The sequence below is a fragment of the Diadema antillarum genome, unplaced genomic scaffold, assembly GCF_040938485.1.
Source record: "Diadema antillarum isolate AM-2024a unplaced genomic scaffold, OU_Dant_1.0 scf00000143, whole genome shotgun sequence".
Taxonomy (NCBI): domain Eukaryota; kingdom Metazoa; phylum Echinodermata; class Echinoidea; order Diadematoida; family Diadematidae; genus Diadema; species Diadema antillarum.
Genome location: NW_027271032.1, coordinates 2,568,743 through 2,587,091, shown reverse-complemented (window position 1 = coordinate 2,587,091; position 18,349 = coordinate 2,568,743). Strand labels below are relative to the sequence as shown.

At 37.7% G+C, this 18,349-nt stretch overlaps 1 protein-coding gene across 1 annotated transcript; it reads right to left on the bottom strand.

Moving 5' to 3' along the window:
• Positions 1–5,234: 5,234 nt before the first annotated feature.
• On the bottom strand, positions 5,235–12,563 carry LOC139721429 (uncharacterized). Its single transcript, XM_071632743.1, has 6 exons — positions 12,540–12,563; positions 11,896–12,145; positions 11,000–11,264; positions 10,113–10,239; positions 9,089–9,133; positions 5,235–5,560 (listed from the first exon to the last, which is right to left on the bottom strand). Exons 1-6 carry the CDS (start codon positions 12,561–12,563, stop codon positions 5,315–5,317), a joined length of 957 nt encoding a protein of 318 aa, XP_071488844.1. The 3' UTR covers positions 5,235–5,314.
• Between the last annotated feature and the right edge of the window lie 5,786 nt (positions 12,564–18,349).

The following is an 18,349-nucleotide window of genomic DNA, read 5'->3' as shown; positions in this document are numbered from 1 at the left end:
CGTGAAATCGTTGGTAATTCCCAATTCGCGAAAATTTAGACTGGCGAAATATATGGCGCATATAGTATACTCGACTGCAGTGACAAGAACTGAAAGTGTAGTGTAAAACCAGAATTTTTTCAGATACAGGATACTTTCACCAATTTCACGAGCGAAGATTCATGAAAGTGAAATGCATGTGAAAGTCTTTGTCTACACAAAGCACTGCCTGCGAGTGGCAAATCGCGAAGTTTCATGTCGCGAAAATTTCATGTCGTGTTTCTTGTTTTACAGTAATATAATTCCTATATGCAACAAAGCCGAATAGTTTCTGTGATGAAGCAGACAGACTCGTAGGCTTGTATTATCTTATTCTAAGCACAATGTTGAGACAGGGATTCTCAGTCAGGGTTACATTAGCAGAACAGGTGATGGTCTTTAATAGTTTACATTTGTGGCAAGTTTTAGAATCACTGTTGTGGATTTATTGTCAGATAATCAGTTAAGTTATTTCCTGTCCAAAACCTAACTGTCTTACCCCAAAAATGAAGCCACCATGGCATGTCAAAAGAGAGGCGATCATATCTGTTAGAGTGCTTTGACTGCCATGTGTTTATCAAAGCCTTGTTAGATATCTACATACATAGCATAGGCTATCAAAATACATTTGTATACCATTATCTGACATTTTCAAATTATTTTTGACTCACTTTATTAGATGCTATCTATTCATTTTTAGTTGTTGTACTACACCTATGCATTTCATACACATGTATTTTGTCAACTTAATTGCCAGAGATAGCTGCAGTTATCATGTGTGCATTAACTTTTGATTGCTCTGTATGTTAATCTGTTACGCATTCTAGACAGCCTTGTGTATGACTGGTGCTTATATAACAAGACATACAATGCATATACAGTGTATTTAGAGAAGAGAGGATTGGCATGGTGTGAATGTGTGTGTAATTATGTTTATATGTATATTTCATAAATCATGTGAGAGGACAAAGAACTATTTAGAAATGCCATTTGCCGGTTATTTCTTCTTTCTACACTTCTTTACTAATGAACAAATGTATATACACATACATGTATACTGTATTTATATATTATGTATACAAATTGTATTATACATACATAGACATATTCATATATGGGTTTGTATGTCTCTGTGTGTAACTCTTGATCAACTGGTTTTATTGCAGAGGAAGTGTACGAGCATCATATCATTATTTTCTTTTTTCTCACACACCAAATACAGAAGAAAATGTATAACAAGTGGATGCCAAGTTATCATGGGTAAAAACAGCTTACCACTTGTGTTTTTGTTGAAGCTTGGTTGATTTAACAGTTCGCAGTTACAAATTAATGCCACTTCTTTCACAAATTTACTAAATTTACAGATTCTTGATATGTTAATTGAATCAATTTATTTCAGTTGCAAGTAGGCTATTAAAAGTAGTTTTCTAATGAACATTTCCATGTTAGATTCATTGTGCATTCACCACTGTCTGCGAGAAGACTGTTTTTCCTCCTGTCACAAATTTGTCAAATATTTAGATACTAAAAAACTAAATGTTTCCAATAATGCAGATAAATTATTATTGGTAACGTTTAGATTTTTTGTTGCACTTGTATAGGTTTTCAAATGAACATTTGCAAGTTAGATTCCGTGTGCATTCACTAGTTTCTGCAGTAAGACTACTTTTTTTCCTTGCAAGTTTTATTTACTGAGCCAATTAGCTATTCAAACCAACCTTTTTTTGAAATCTTTTACGGATATTGTGAAATTTAGGCAAAGCAGATCATATGCTCCTTAAAATCAAATATCCAAATATCTTGTCTTCTAAACACAGTTACTACTACTGTATGATTTTTTTTTTTTTTGGGGGGGGGGGGGGCATGAAATATTCAAGGATTTGGTGTATTAACAGTCAAATTTTGTCTTAAATACACTATACTGTCTTTCTGTTGTGTCATATTGGAATTCAATGTGCAAGTCATCCAGTGGAATAGAATGGACTCCTGTTATAACGAGGTCCTTGGGACCGGCAGTTTTCTTTCGTTATGTCGAAATTTTGTTACCGAACAAATAAACAATAAAAGTACATAGAGTGGATAATGTTGCGGCCCAAGTTTTTACTTCCTTGTAACCGGAATTTCATTAAAACTATAATTTTGTTACAATCATGTTTGTGAACTCTATTGAGAAATCAATACCCTATTTTCCTAACGTTCTATGTGAGTTTATGTAATTGTCTTGGCTATGCAATGTACAGTGGACTACCGTTACAATGAAATTCTATAGAACGGCACTTTTCTTTGATTTTATCAAAGTTTCATCGTAACCAAACAAATAAACAGTAAAAAGCATAGAGCCGATAATGTTACAGCCTGAATTTTTACTTCGTTGTAACCGGAATTTCGTTATAACCATGTTTGTTATAATGGGAGTGCACTGTATTTTGTGTGACAAAATTGGAAATGCAACTTGTGTGTGTTTATGTGCATTTGTATTTATCTGAAGTTGATGTTCATATAGAATATAATATTTAAGATGCATGTATGTCTGGGAGACTGCATGAAGTCAAGAAACTTGTATACAATATTATTTTTTTACCAGTAATCAATATCTGTAAAACATGCAGATAACAGAATAAACAGATTTCATTGAAAATGTTGTGAACTCTTCTTTATTTGTTCAATGATATTTATACAACTTTGTAAGTGGCATTTTCACATACATTTTGTCCTGCTTTAAATGAGAACAAAAGGGAACTACAATGTATGTACATGTTTGACTCTTACACAATCATATCAGCATTTTGATTACATTGGCATACTCTGGCATGATTTCTGCCGGATTTGTGCAAACTTGTTACATCAGGGAGCCCTTTCAAACAACAAAAGATCAGACATGGCAAGAAATCTCTAAGTGGCGGTAGGCTCAGGTGCATTTTCATCTTTTTTTTTTTTTTGCATTTGTTTCATAATGGAAATGAAGCATGTAAAAACTGATTAATATGTAGAATCTTTGGAGAAATGAGCAATTTCTGGTGAAGATCCTTACTGATGGTAACATGATCTATTTCAACAAGAAAAGTATCAGTGCACTTTATGGTAAGAGAGCTTTGGAGCACTAAGCAATTTTTCATGTGATGAATATTCAGTTATAATGCCAGAAATTCAGCAACGAATTACATGTACATAAATGTCAGCCCTTCAGCAATTTGTCTCTCACTCTGAATCTTGTACACTAGCTGTCTAGTGTATTAACCTATATATATGTAACTACAGAAGCACTCTGAGAGTGCAGACCTCCGCCAAGCAGCTAATTTCCACCAATGATCTTGTTCTTTAGAGATCAGTGATTTCCACCCATACATACTATGCATGCTGAAAATCGCCCAAATTCTCAATATAGAAGCCTTTTGTTATGTCATAAACCCTCAGCTGCACAGCGCACCTCGCCCTAGCAGAAAATAGAGCACACACTTTACCTTACCAGCTGAATACATGTACAAGTACTTGTATACTATAATTACAGTCAACCTCGCCTAAGTTGAATCTATTCGCACTGAAGAAATAGCTTTGACTTAAGGAAATTTCGACTGAAGAAGGGTTGAAATCAATAGAAAATAAAGAGAACTATAGAAAAGACCTTCGACTTGGGCGATTATTTGACTTATGTGAGGTTGGCTTGAGCAAGGTTGACTGTATATCAACACAATGGTAGCACAAATGCACATACTGCATGTTGGTTATGATTTCTATCTTGCATAGTCCTGGATGATCTTTAAAGTGGCATGGAAGTTATGTGTTTTATAGTTAGTTCATCATGACGTAGCTTCCTAACCAAGAAAGAATGGCAAGTCTGTCAGACTCTTTGCACCTAGTAAAGGTGTATGTACACACATATCAACTATCAAAGTATAAAAATAAGCCTATTTTCAGCTGCTTTTTACTGTACAATTCATGGCACTGTTCTCATAAAGCACTTCACACAATTGCTATTACCATGGCAATAGCATAGCAAGATCCATTAAAATGACACACAACAGTGTGGACACTGTAATATACAATAAATATCTACATTTGTTCAATGACTGTACAAATGTGCTTGTAACCGTTAAGATCCAATAGACCATCTTACCGATGCTGCAAATTTATAAACATTGACCCTGAGGACTTTATAGCAAGTGATACAAATGATTTTTTTTGACACTATTTCAATACTTGGAAGCAGCCTTACATGCATGTGTTGGTGCTATACTGAGCAAGTCTAGGCAAGCCTTTTTGTTGTGCGGAAAACTTTGTACAATGCCAAAACTTCAAGAATACATACCAGAAATATATTTCTATTTCAAATGTGTGTACTGTTAGCAAATGGAAGCCCTTCAATTAATGGCACATATTAAATCAAATTAAAAGGTAGATAAGTTTGCGTATATGATAATGGCTCCTGCAACTCCAGTGGTATGGCAGCTAGAATTAAGTCAGCCAATACAGACCTGGTACCCACTTACATTTATCTGCACATTTACATCATATAAGAAGAATATCTCAAGGTACACAATTTGGTCCAATTTATCTACTGCTCAAGACATGGCAAGTTACAGGTATTACAATTTAGTCACCACTTAAAACACAATCATCACAAGATTCGGAATAAAACTATTCATAAGCAAACTTTTATGGAAGAATACTTGAATGACTGTTTCACCAATATGTGCTGTTTTTATCTCCTATGAAGGAAGGATATTGGTAGCCTGATGACATAAGTGTGGAGATGCATTCATCTGTGCCTTGTGGGTTGATAGTTAACATTTATACATATCGAAGAAATGAATGACAAATCAAAACTCTTCAATGTATTAACGTGGGAATACATTCTGCCGTAGTACCCTCAACAAAATGTCTGTTGAAAAACTTTCACCAGGTTTCTACTGCCACAAGAGGATCTTTACAAGGCTTAAATTGTCTGTTTGTTTATTTTGGGGCTTTTTCACCCCTCCTCCACATCTCTATGATTTTCTGCAGTCATGAACCAAGTCAACACATCAAGCTCTACATACAACTCCTGTGTCCTGTTATAACAATGTCCTTGGGACTGGCAGTTTTCTTCCGTTACATCAAAATTTTGTTACAGCCGAACAGTGAAGTATATAAAGATATATGAATAGATATATATGTAAATAGTAATTTTGGGACCTGAATTTTTACTTTGTTGTAACAAGGTTTTGTTAGGTGTTTGTTATAACAGGAATGCACTGTACCAAGATTTTTCTTTCCTTTTGTGTTCTCTATCTTTCTATATCTTTCTGGTTCTCTTCCGTCATGAGCCTAGCGCCTCCTGTCTCTTCTTCTCTCTTTCCTGTCTCAGCCGCTCCCGCTCTGCCTTCATCTGCTCCGCCTCCAGCTCCCTCCTCCCCAACTCCTCTGCGATGTGCAGCTTCTTCAGGGTGGCCCCCAACTGCTCTGCCCTGGCCCCACCCCCAAGGTCCTTCTGCCATTCAGAGATGCCCTGCAGAAGCTTTGGAGGCAGCTGATCTGGTTTGTTTAGCTGGGTGCCTTTGTCATCCTGGAAATTCAGTAAACATTAGAAATCCTCACCATTTTTTTTCTTCTTTTTTTTTTTTTTTTTTTTGGGGGGGGGGGGGGGTTCCATTGATTAGCATCATATCGTTTTGTATGACACATGCAGCTTAAAATTACTAGCCTTCATTTCATACACTTGTGTGGAATGCAATATTCATGAAGTGGAGATCATTATGATGATGATGGTGATTACTGTTTTTTTAATGATACTGCTACAGAACTACCATGGTGGGCTTCTATCACAAAGGACACTGATACAACAAACTCAGGTAAAAATAGGATATTTCTTCTTGCCTCTGTGACAAAAGTCTCCTTTTTTTTAAATTTGCAAACCTTGCTATAACATTGCAACATAACCCAGTAAGTTTGATGGTCTCAACAAGTTAGTTATAGCATGAGTCCGTTGTGCAATGATCAACGATGATAATTACAAAATAGTTGGAATAGTAGTAATGATAATGATTATGACGACTCGAAGCACTCAAGAGTCCAAACCTGTGCCAAGAGTGAATATGCATCCTCAAAAATACAAACAAACAAACAAACAAACCAAAAACAAAAAAATAAAACAAACAAACAAAAAATCTTGGATCTGGATCATGATCTGGATGGATCGGCACCAAAAATTCAACACCTGTTCCTTTTATCGAAATGGACATATGCAGAATACACGTATGTCATCAAAATCTGTCCATATCATTTCTTATTTTAGTAATGTTGCTGACAACAAACACTAGCAAAACACAACTTCCTTAGTAGAAGATACAACACGATTATGACTGATCAACTGGTTGGTAATAATAATGACAAAGGAAAATCTCTCAAAGAATATTACAGGTTAAAATCACATCAGTATCACTGGTAATGATGATAATGGTGACAATGATGGCAACAATTAAACGGGAACCCCAATGGTGCTACAGCCAGATCAGGGCAGTAGCCAGGCATTGAGGTTATGCTGTTGACAGATTTTCATGTGAAGGATATGTTACTGAGAGATTCCTAAAACACAATGAAACAAGATTGCCAAAGGTCTGAATGAAACTCAAGAAATATATATTAAAAAATGTATGGATTATATTATGCCATCTAACATATGGCTGCCTTGACATGTCCAGCCTGGTCATGCGACTGTAATACTACTTGCACAAATATGTTCATGTGATACATTGTATATATGCAAGAAATAACACTATTTCCTCTTTTCTCTCAGAAGAATTTTCCCAAACATAGGGACAATGTGCTGTGACACTTCCACCATATGTCAGAGGAAGCTGATTCTCTTTCAAAATGAGGGAGCAAATTGTATCTTGGGCATTTTTTTCTTTTCACTCAAAGTTGTGTATATGTACATAGATATGTATAAACTTGAGGACTGCTCCACAGTAAATGGTGTCACAGCTGTCACATGACCTACATAGACAGCTATTCCCAGGTCCGAACAGGAAGACTGATGATATGACTCACTGACACTGAAACTATTGACTTTTTTTTTTTTTTATAGATATAGTGCTTGTATTTAACCTTCAGTAACAAAATACACACACAAATGTCACATGGGCCTATTTCCTGGCAGGCCTGAAATATGGCTTTTGGTTTGCCACAACGTACAATATATGTCCAATTTCAATTCTCTGTAGTTTTTCCAAAAATAATCCTATCTAGATCTGAAGTTTGGAAGAAAGGAATGAAGTAAAAGTATGTCTTTCTTTTGTTTTGGTTCATAATTTAAAAAAACAATACCCTAAGCACCACAAACTAGTGTTTGGGAAACTGTCCAAGCAGACAATATGGTGTATCAGGATATCACAGCAACACAATTCCACATGAATTGATGATGGAGGTCAAAGGAAGAGTTGGTGCTACGTATCATAGTTTGGACCAGAGTGCTATTGCAAAAATATAATGCAAAATCCATCACTTCAGTGTTAATGAATGAGCAGCTGTTAGAATTAATCAACTATCTGCAGATGCCTGGTGTGCCCTGTGCAAAGTGTATGAAACTTTCTGACTCTGGTGGGAGATGGGTTAAAATCAAAGCCTTTACCTTTCCCGTGCTTTGTGCACCAATTGGCACGGATGCTGGAATGCTTTCTTTGCTCATTAGCACAGATGCATGGAAACTTATTGTCAATGAATACCATGAAGAGATTACCCAATCTTCCTAATCAAGTAGGTTATCCATATTGTGTCACCACAGTCTTTATGTTGGCCCATGGCAAGTTGTTATACCTGAGTAGGCATGCTCAACAAACAGCTAGGTCAAGTTTAGAGGGATTACTGAACACTGATGAAAAAGTTTCACACAAGTTATAAGCCTTTAAGGGATGGTACAGTTTCAGTTGAGATGGGGCTTAAGGTTTCCAACATCTTTTTAATGATTATTTTGTTGTTGAGATAATGAGAAACCTCTTAAGAAATAAGAAAGAGCATACAATTCTAAGAGGAATTCAAAGTTTATCTGATAAAAATTGGTTTTGAAAGGGCTGAGATATCCGAAACAAAGCAATCCTAATAAATGGTGGAGGATCACTTTGCTTTTCTTTGTTTTTGCATATCTCAACCATGTCATAAACTGATTTTCATCAATATAAAGTTTGAAATCCTCTTAGAATTGTATGCTTTGCAACATTTCATGAAGTGGTTTCTCAGTATCTTGCAAAAAGTTAAATGCTGAATTCTCACCTCAACCAATACTATACCATACCTTTAAAGTGTCTATCAAGCACATACAGGGTTATTGGAAAGAGATTGAATGCAATTATGAAAACAAATCACACAGCAGTAATGGAAAGAATGGAAGGAGTGAGGTTGCAAGGAAAAATATTATGCTCTGCCAACAGCTTTCAGGTGCATGTGTGTTGCATGGTATCAACATGATGTATACCTTGGAAGCTGAATGGAATGGAGCACATGGAGTTGATCACGGACACATGATGGCATGTTTCGTTTTGTGTAGTCTACAGGCGCACAACTCACTTTAAGCTGATGTAGCCACAAGCCACAAGAGATAAGTGGAAGATTATGGAAAATATGTTGCACAAGTAGAACTGTGACAGCCAAGCTTACAGAAACTCTTTCTCTGTGGTCATTTTTTTATCATCATCATTGTTCATTATGGCAGTCTGCATTAATTATGCAGTGCACTCCAGTTACAACGAACGCGTTTATAACGAAATTTCGGTTACAATGAAGTAAAAATTCAGGCCGTAACATTGTACGCTCTATATAGTTTTATTGTTTATCTGTTAGGTTATAACACAATTTTGATATAACAAAAGAAAACTGCCGGTCCCGAGGACCTCGTTATATCGGGAGTCCACTGTACTGACAGTTCTTTGATCAGTATATCTCCAAACATCAATGCAGATTTATATTGTACATCGGTTGTAAACAATGTACCAGTACAAACAGTGTGATTCTTTGTAAGGACTGAGGTGTGGCCTTTCTGTAGACTACACTCAACTGCTATATGGCTGTGATGTAACACACTTTAGGGAAGCATGCTTACCAGTTTGAACATCATGCTAATTTTCCTGGCTGCGCGAGCCCACGACTTCACACAGGGGGGAAAAAGTATTAGAGAAGCATAGGCCATTAACGTAAAGATCAGGGCTCAAGGAATAGGCAAAAGAAAAATGAGGCAAGGAAAAAAAAACAAGTACAAGGACGAAACACATTTTTCGCAAGCTACACTATGCATTACTAGAAAGACAAAGCGCACCTTCACAAGCTACTTTTTGTATTACACTACAGGCCAAAAAATGTATCAGCAGTACTGACAGACAGAAGTCAGGATGTCAAATTCTAGACAGAAAAGAACTGGCGACTATTTCACTGTAAAAAGTAATTAACTAATCACGAGAAATATCTAACTTATCAACAGAGGAAATATCAAATCAAGGTAAGAGGTTATAAAAGTAACTACTGGCAACACATTGACAAAACAATCTATTCCAATCTAATGCTGAAAATCTAAGATATCAATATAAAACATATTCTCTCTTCTACAAACATAAAAAGAGAGGTCTGCATGTTAAAGAAAGATATCAGGATATCAACTGCATACATAACTATCTAACAGTAGAAATGTATTAGAGTATAATGATTTATAAAAACAGAAAAAAAAGATAAAAATTGCAGATTCAGAGGATCCATCAAACCAGTGCACCCTAGCTATCATACAGCAATTGTGCTGTTTGGTCCACATAGGCACTGGGTGTCACACAATGTATGTCAACCTCTTTATGAATCAAAATCATTTCAATCAAATATCACTTTGCCATACGTATGTAGTAATTTGCAATGAACGTCATTCTACAGATTTTGTCTATCTTTTTTATTAAAGGTTGTTTGGGGAAATATCTTATGACTCAACACTTAAAAGCGTGATTGTTAATTATGCGAATCTCATAACTGTCAGGACCACATCCAGACTAGGTTTATAGAAACAGGAATGTCTACAATTAGTCATTTTTCTCGGATACAAGCTTTTTAGGGCATCGCTAAAAAGAAGAAGAAAAAAAGTGACATACCACCTGGGCCCTGAGTGCCAGATCCTCCTCCTCTGCTGTCTTTCCAGGGGGCGCCGATCTCGCCCTGGCTTGATCCCGCTTCCACTGTTTCCATTCATCGGTTGGGTTGACAGGTGAACCCAGATCACTGTGTTTGTGTGTGTAAACAAACATTTATGATTCATTGATGAGTGCCTCGATCTAGTCCCTTAATATCACTGAAATATGACATAATACAGTGGTGCATCAGCACTTGATTACCACTGGTATACTCACCACCATGTATTGATGAAATGACAAGACGGAGCATAGAGGTTTTCAGCTTTTTATTTATATCTCTCCTCCAATGTACACAGTGATACCATTTGCAACTATATGATTATTTGATGCAACAGATGAAGAGCTTGATCATGAAATGAGTTAACTCACTTTTGTTTATTTGAGATATTTGTGATTAAAGCTGCTCAAAAAACAACATAACAAGAAAATATGGGATACTTCTTCACTAATCAGAACTTCAAAAATATTCATTGTTTCACTGTACATAACAAACAGGTATCAATTGACAGGTTGTATTTTCCTTTATCTGATGATGGACTTACTTCAAATTCTAAAAAATGGCACTTAATTGATTTTGTGATCAAACTCTTCAGATGTAAAATTCATTGTTTTCTTTACAGAAGATGGGCAATTTAGTGATTATTTGTATAAAAGGAAGACTCCTGTTGCAAAAACGATGTCCCTTTAATTTGATCTGTTCATGAAAATTTACCATTACCAGTTTCTTAAAAATATGTTTTCATTTTATGACTGATTTTGATTACACCTCTACTGTCTGCGTGTCAAATTGTAATCCCATTTTAAAGAAGTCGGGTTGAACATGGAGTGGTAACATGCTGGGTACTTACCAGTTGGCCCACAGGGAAGTGTACTTCCCTGGCTTAAAGCTCGGAAACATATCATTGCCCTGGATGGGCGGACACTTTTCCGCTGGCTTCCGCTTTGTGACCTCCTCGTACTTGACCATCATCCCCCGACCCTTGGGGGTCTCAAAGTAGCGCTTGCCATTGATTATGCCGCAGTGGTGGCCAACGGGGTCATCCAGCTGAATTCCAACGAACAGTTGCGGTGAGACGATTCCTTCATCAAGTGGGCCAACAAATTTGACCACACCTACAAATTAGAAAAAGAAGAAGAAAAAAACGAAGAAGAAGATGACGAAGATGAAGGAGGAGAAGAATTTGAAGAAGAAGAAGAAGAAATAGAAATCATCAGCACAAGTTATGCAAACTTTTACTTACTCTCTCTTTGGAATTGTTTAAATCAAAGCTCAAAGGGTCTCCTCTTACATCTATCTTGGAGTATTTCATGAAGCATTTTGTCAGATATCTTTTTGACTGTTTATAAGCTGCTGAAATCTGATTGGCTGAGAGCAAGAATGTCACAAAAAAATCTTTGACAAAATGCTTTATGAAATGCCCCCCTGATAAAATGCTAGAGGTCATGAGAAAAGATCATTTACTTTTGTTACCATTGTACGATCAAATACATGCATTATTCTTAGTTTTTTTATTGATGTACCTGGTACCTTTCTTCCATCAAAAAATAGCAACATAAACATGCAGAACTTGAAATAACATATTTGTACGCTTCAGATCTGACATTAATTGTATCATGAGATTAATATTTTGAGAATGGAGCAAACTAACCATTTCACTGAATGTAATCTGCTGGAATGGCTTAAAAAAAAAAAAATCAAATCCTACATCTATAATCTCAATAATAATTAAAAGTGACTGTTTACCTGTGTATTCACCCTTTGCTGTCACTCGATCACCAATTTTTATCCACTGGGGCTTGGCATTTAGCTGCAACTGCTGGTAGCTGCTGATGAAGGCATTCCCGCCCTGCTGCCGCCCTGTCTTGGACCGGACCTTGGCACCGATGCGGCCGACAACATCAATTTCCCTGACGAACTTGTTGTGGAAGATCCGACACGAGGAACAGTGGCAGAAGAAGCCACTATGGTATGAAGGGTTTGCACTCCAGTGAGGCTGTGAAATAAAAGGTTGTCATGCCTTTAACCCATTGAGGACAGACTGATTTTGCTACAACACGCATTTCCCATAGACATCTGCCCTCCTCAACGGGTTAAAGGACAAGTCCACCTTCATATGCACATGTGGATTGAGAGAATGCAGTACTATTAGTATCTTGACACATCAGTGAAAGTTTGGGGAAAATTGGACAATCCCTTCAAACGTTATGAACTTTTAAAGTATCTTTACAGTTACTGCTGGATGAGAAGACTACTACAGTGTGTGATGTCACACACGTAGAATGAACCATCATTTATCTTCTTTTTTTTTTTTTGTTGAGCATCGTTTGAAAGGATTCCTTGAAAGAACAGCAAAAATTCACCAACAAACCGATACAAAATAGCTTCACATGGTAAAACATGGGTGATATCATCTCAACTACAGTATTAAAACCCAACAATCAAATTTATTAAGGACACATAAATACCAGCTCTAAGCCTCTACACAAAAGTAAACCAAAGTACTGTAAAACGAAAAGCAAAACTTGTAAATCATTATCTTGCACTGTGCACATTTTACTTTACATTTCTATGATTTTGTGGATGACAATACTTTTGTAGTTGTACGTATTCATTCAACACATACAAATATATTAATATTTGTGATGGTTCAGTGGAACACTAGCAGCCACTAAATATGACTGAGGGATTCAAAAAAATCTACCCCAGCAACTTATTTCCAATATTTAACAGATTTAGAATTATATTCTTCCTCTTTTTCATGTTCTTGTTCTCCTTATGAACTGTGACATTTATCTCCTCCCTTCAGTATCAAGATTATGGCAACCCTCTTCTAGCAATCCTCCCTCTGAAATGCTACAGCCAAGATTGTTGAATATTAGCACATGGGAACTTGAATGAAAAAAAAAAAAAAAAGGAGAGGTATAGACCCTGTACATATTTCTAGTTTCTACTCAGATTAAATTCGCGGATTCTAGATATGAAAATAATGCTTCAAACCTTTTTCCTCTGGGGCTTTGGGACAACTTTGCGTCTTTGAATTTGATTCGGTGGCTTCGAAGTCTTCTTAGCAGTATTTTCCATGATCTTGTGTAGAACTCAAGCTCTATCCTTGTCAAAATCTGAACAGTTCAGTCCACACCCTAACACCAACGGTTAGTTTGTCAATGTGCTCTCTTTTTCTGGGAATGTAGAATCTAACTTGTTCCACAACTGAGCCAAACTCACCTTCTCATCAAATATAAAACAGGTCAGACTACTTAGACAGGTTGCACTGCCTGGTAAGTGGTAAGTGCATTTGCTCAGAGCTCTAACAAATGGACAAGAGATATATTTGAAATTAGGGGTAAACTCTGTTAAATTTCCCCAATCTATACAGGTATACCGGTAGATTTTCTAGCAGTTTAGAATTTGATAGCAACATCATTTTGTGAACATAATTCCTATCCAGTCTATCACTCAGGAAGGAAGAACAAATCAAATTGCTGGACCATGATCCAGACCTCTAGGCCTACACCTACACCCTAACTTAGAGAGTTTAAACTCCAGCACTCTTGAAGTGCTTAATTTCATCGTAGTCCTCTATGCAGATGATCTAGACAATCTATCCATTAGATGTCTCCAGTAAAAGCTGTATAATCGCATTCCACTGGCATTAGATTTTGTAGTATTTGTCCGTATGGGGTCGCTGCTGCGGTTAGGGTCTAAACAAGGCTAGAAAAAGAAGTAGAACCACACGTGAGTCATTGCACCGTCGCTGGCGTCAGTGTCAGTTGCCATGTTTAAAATAAAAGACAGGTGAAGATTAACAGTTACACTACAGATCTATGCTTGTTTGTTGGTCCTCCATTCGGTCAGCAGATGCGGTAGAACGATAGATTCGAAAAGGTTCTTCAAAGTCCCAGCGAGACACAGTCATAACATAGGCCACTCCCGAAGAAAGTCTACAAAGACAAGAATACGAGAATACGGCTGTGGCATAAACGACTAGAGCATCACAGCAGGCGCGGCGGCGCTGTGGGGACCGAATGGGGAGAGAGACCGGGTACTGGGCCTGCCGCGCCGGGCAGCGACATCCTGTAGCAGCGCAGCACGGAAGACTTTCGTGCATAATGGCTGAGATAGCACTAGCACCGGCGATAAAACCGAACTTGAAATCACGTCGGTGTTGGGAGTTGACCTCAAAATTATTACGTATTTCCGGTTGCTGGTGCTGGGCTCGGTGTTGAATGTCGTCTGCTGAACCGAGCTCCGCCGTTTGTGTTAGCGATTTACGTGCTTTTTCTCCATTGACTAACACTAGCCCCTAGGGATTATCATTTTCGTCATTTCAAGTTCGGTGCTGGTGTTAGCGTTGCCCTGCGAGACCCATATTTACGTCCATAAGTAGTTGCACGTTTTACGTGCAAAGTCTATGCTAATGCAGTGGTCGCCCACGTAACGTAAACGAACACCATCGACATGGCTTTATAAATCCGAGCCTAAGAGCAAAATTAGGATAACTGTGTTTTAAAGAAGGGATGAAATTTGTGGCATTTTAATCATTCTTCCTCGTTATGTGTCTAAAACTAAACAGTCATGGCTACATCTTTTTATATTTGACTTTAACTATGCGTGTTGCTATGTCGACAATCGAAGGGACTACAGTACTAGTACGCCATTGCACACGTAGTCTTTGCTCAAGGATTACCGCACTCTTCCTCCCCTTCCCTTTCTCCCTCCCCTCCCCTGCCCTCCTCTCCACCCTTTTCTCTCCCCTCTCTCTGTGACGTCCGCCGCGTCAAAACAAACAAACAAACAAACAGACAGACAGACAGACAGACAGATAAAACACACATGCTAAACAAAAACACACAAAAACAAAGCAAACCAAACCAAAGCACTCTTCACCATCAGAATGTTATAGTGCGAAGTCCTGGCAAATAAGCTATATACAATGTACTTTGTAAATAACAATTAACTATTTAGTGCATGTATGACCATAACTTAAAGGGTGTGTACAGTTCTGGTCGAGGCAAGGATTTAGCTTTTAACATTTTGCGAGATATTCAGAAACCACTCTATGAGGTGTCAAAGAGCATGCAATTCTAAGGGGTATCAAAAGTTTATTTGATGAAAATTGGTTTTGAAATGGCTATTATGAGATAGCCAAAAAACAAGGTGAAACAAAAAGATCCTAATAAAGTTGTGGCCTGTCGCCTTTTATTGTTATCACCTTTTTGGATATCTCAGCCATTTGAAAACCAATTTTCATCAAATAAACGTTGAATCCTACTTAATATTACATTCTCTTTCATATTTCATAAGAAGTTTCTCATGCATGATCTCACTTAGGAACGTTCAAAACACGAATCCCTCACCTCAACCAGTACTGTTGCAGCCCCTTTAATTTCCACTCAGTTGAATGCTAAGATGGGCATCAAAGTACCCACAACAGGGAGGCCTATTAGGGGCGGGAGAACTGCTGCATTCCAAGCCCCCCCCCCCCCCCCCCCACACAAAAAAAGAAAATCAGAACTTGGAAAAAAAAAACACCTTGATACCCAACACACTTCAAAAAGTTCACGGTTTCAATTCTTCCCGTCTGATGTGGGGGGTATACCATAATTATTTACCCTTGCCTACCCCGCCCCACCAGCAGCCGACCCACCTTACAAAATGTCCTATAGCCCTGCAGCCACTGAACAACAGTGGCGGATCCAGGAATTCCAAAACGGGGGAGTGAGGAGTGCAAAAAATATGGTTTGATCAGCTGACAAGCAAAGAACAGAAACAAAAAGTGCAATTTTTTAAATCCGTTTCTCATGCACACTTCTGGGTTTCATCAACCAACAAGCAATTTCTTCCCTTTTATTTCTTTTATTTTAACGAAATTACTAAGGGGGTGCGTGACCAGTGCACCTCCCCCACACTATAAGTAGATCCACCATTGCTATATAATATGCAGTAAAAAGGAAAGAAATCAGCTCCAAAGAAAAGTGAAAGACTGATGGCATAATAAGTTAGTGTTAGGCCTAATGATATAAAAATGCAAATGTTTAATTTATCAAAATCAGAAATAGATAAATCAGGTGCATTTTTTCATTAAAATTGCAGTACATTATACTATATTACACACTACCAAGTTAGGCCCCTATTTATTAGCCACGCATTAAGTCTTTACTAAATTTTCTTGTTTATAAGAAAGAAAACATGATGGCAAGCAACAAATATCATTGTTTTGAAAAATGGAAGTTCCATCACTGAACTCGTTGATTTAGACAAAATTACTACTGCATGTTCTACTCATATATAATTAATGCTATTGTTCCACGAGTGAGCACTGTAATCAGTAAAAAATGTAATGGGATATACAGCTGTTATAGCCACATAGAAAAATATACTATGAATATATTGACACTTACAAACATCACCAAAAAATCAGGTAAATCGGATAAACATTATGAAAACTTTGAAAAATCACATGACATTCAATACGAAATTGGTCTGCTTTCAAATATCATGACTGGTCATTCGCATTGGACTACTAATATTCCTAAGCGTGTTGCCATCTAGTTAAATTATCCCCCCCCCCCGATTCGTTTTCAGACCTAGTCGAGTTATGAAGTTGTGAAATGTCACAATTTCGAGAAGGCCTTTCACATAAATTGTAAAAAATGTTCTTCATTGGTCTCGTCAAGATATATTAGGCGAAGATATTATTACAGTAAGAAAGAAGACAGCCCTTCCAACTACATTTGGAGGTTATGGTACGTATACTGGTATCTTACAAAATTCATGAAAAATAAAATAGGGCCTGACACGTGTACAATCGTTACGCAAACTACCTGACTTATGCATAGCCCTGGCTGTTAAGTCAAAAGATTCACTGATATTCATGGATTGAGCAGACACAATAAGAGGTGTCCTCGGTGGAAATCTATCATAACTGTACTAACCATGCACATTTTCTTGTATTCGCCAAATTATACTTTCCCAGACATCAGACAAACTTTCACGCTGTCACCCTCTAAAGACATTGAAATAAGCATGAAATGCACCACGACTTGTATGAGACTATCCGCTTTTGACCAATCAGATAAGTGAATAAATTGCCTCGTGCTTTATTCATCATGGCGGGTGAGTATTTATGCCTTTGACCCTTCCTTCTGTGAAAAAGGTGTGCATCGAATTTGTTCTGATTTTACGTTTTCTTCCGTTTCAGACCTGAGCCTACTTGCAGGCAGTTTTGACGACCCCCAGGATCGTAAGTATTATTTTATGACATATCTTACAGGGCAAAATATAGCTATCATCGAATGGTGAACTAATTTACAGCCACCTGAGGTTGACTCTGTACGACGTACGTTGGGTTTACCCAACGAGTTGAATATTCTACCACACGTCGCGGTATCAGCATGCCATAGGCCTAGCGTGAAGTACGTCTGCTTCGCGACGAGTGCACATTATGCAGTGTATTGCGTATTAACTGTATGTGATGTGAGAAGCGCAGCTAGCAGCCTGGTGCCTCCCCCGTGTACTCATCGGGCTTGCCGCAGGACGATACACGGAACCCTATCGTTGAACATGGGATGGCGCCAGCTGTAGCTGGGTGGTCTAGCAGTGTGACCATGCCTGGCCATGGCTATACTATGACTATGAGTCGGACGTAGAGAAAGATCAATGGTTCTGACCCCAATGAGTTAGCAGTTTCTAATTTCTAGATCTAGATCTTATCAAATATTTTACTGCCTTGTGATGTTCATATTATTTTTATTGACACTGTTGTCTGACTGTGGCTCGTGTGAGTGTGTGTAGGCCTACTGGCTAATTGTTACACGTACTACTGTGTGGAAATGTAATGATCATAATATTTTTAATATGTAAGTTTTGTAACGTTAGAAACGCTGTGCGCACCGACTGCGTCTTGAACAAGTCGCTACCCGTACGTTTCCATACATACTGACACAACACTGGCACTGGTCCGACGGTCCCCGATCAGTAAAAATCCAAAATCACTGTCGGACCAGTAAAATCTTTCAGGAATTGTCCAGTAAAAAAAATGGAAAAACTGGGTTTCTGACGAGTCTGACCAAGTAGAATGAGTTAGACTGGTTTGCAGCCCTGCTAATTCCAAAGGGACACCCCTCAGAAACAGCAACAAGGCATTAAAAGATACTACAGTCTAATTACTGCAAATTGTACGTTTTACACACATGAA

Coding starts and splice junctions, on each gene's coding strand:
- LOC139721429 (XM_071632743.1), bottom strand. CDS start 12,563: ATGATATCACCCATGTTTTACCAT. Junction 11,265..11,895: donor AGCAAAGGGTGAATACACAG/GTAAACAGTCAC, acceptor TCTAATTTGTAG/GTGTGGTCAAATTTGTTGGC. Junction 9,134..10,112: donor TGGCACTCAGGGCCCAGGTG/GTATGTCACTTT, acceptor CCCTGTGTGAAG/TCGTGGGCTCGCGCAGCCAG.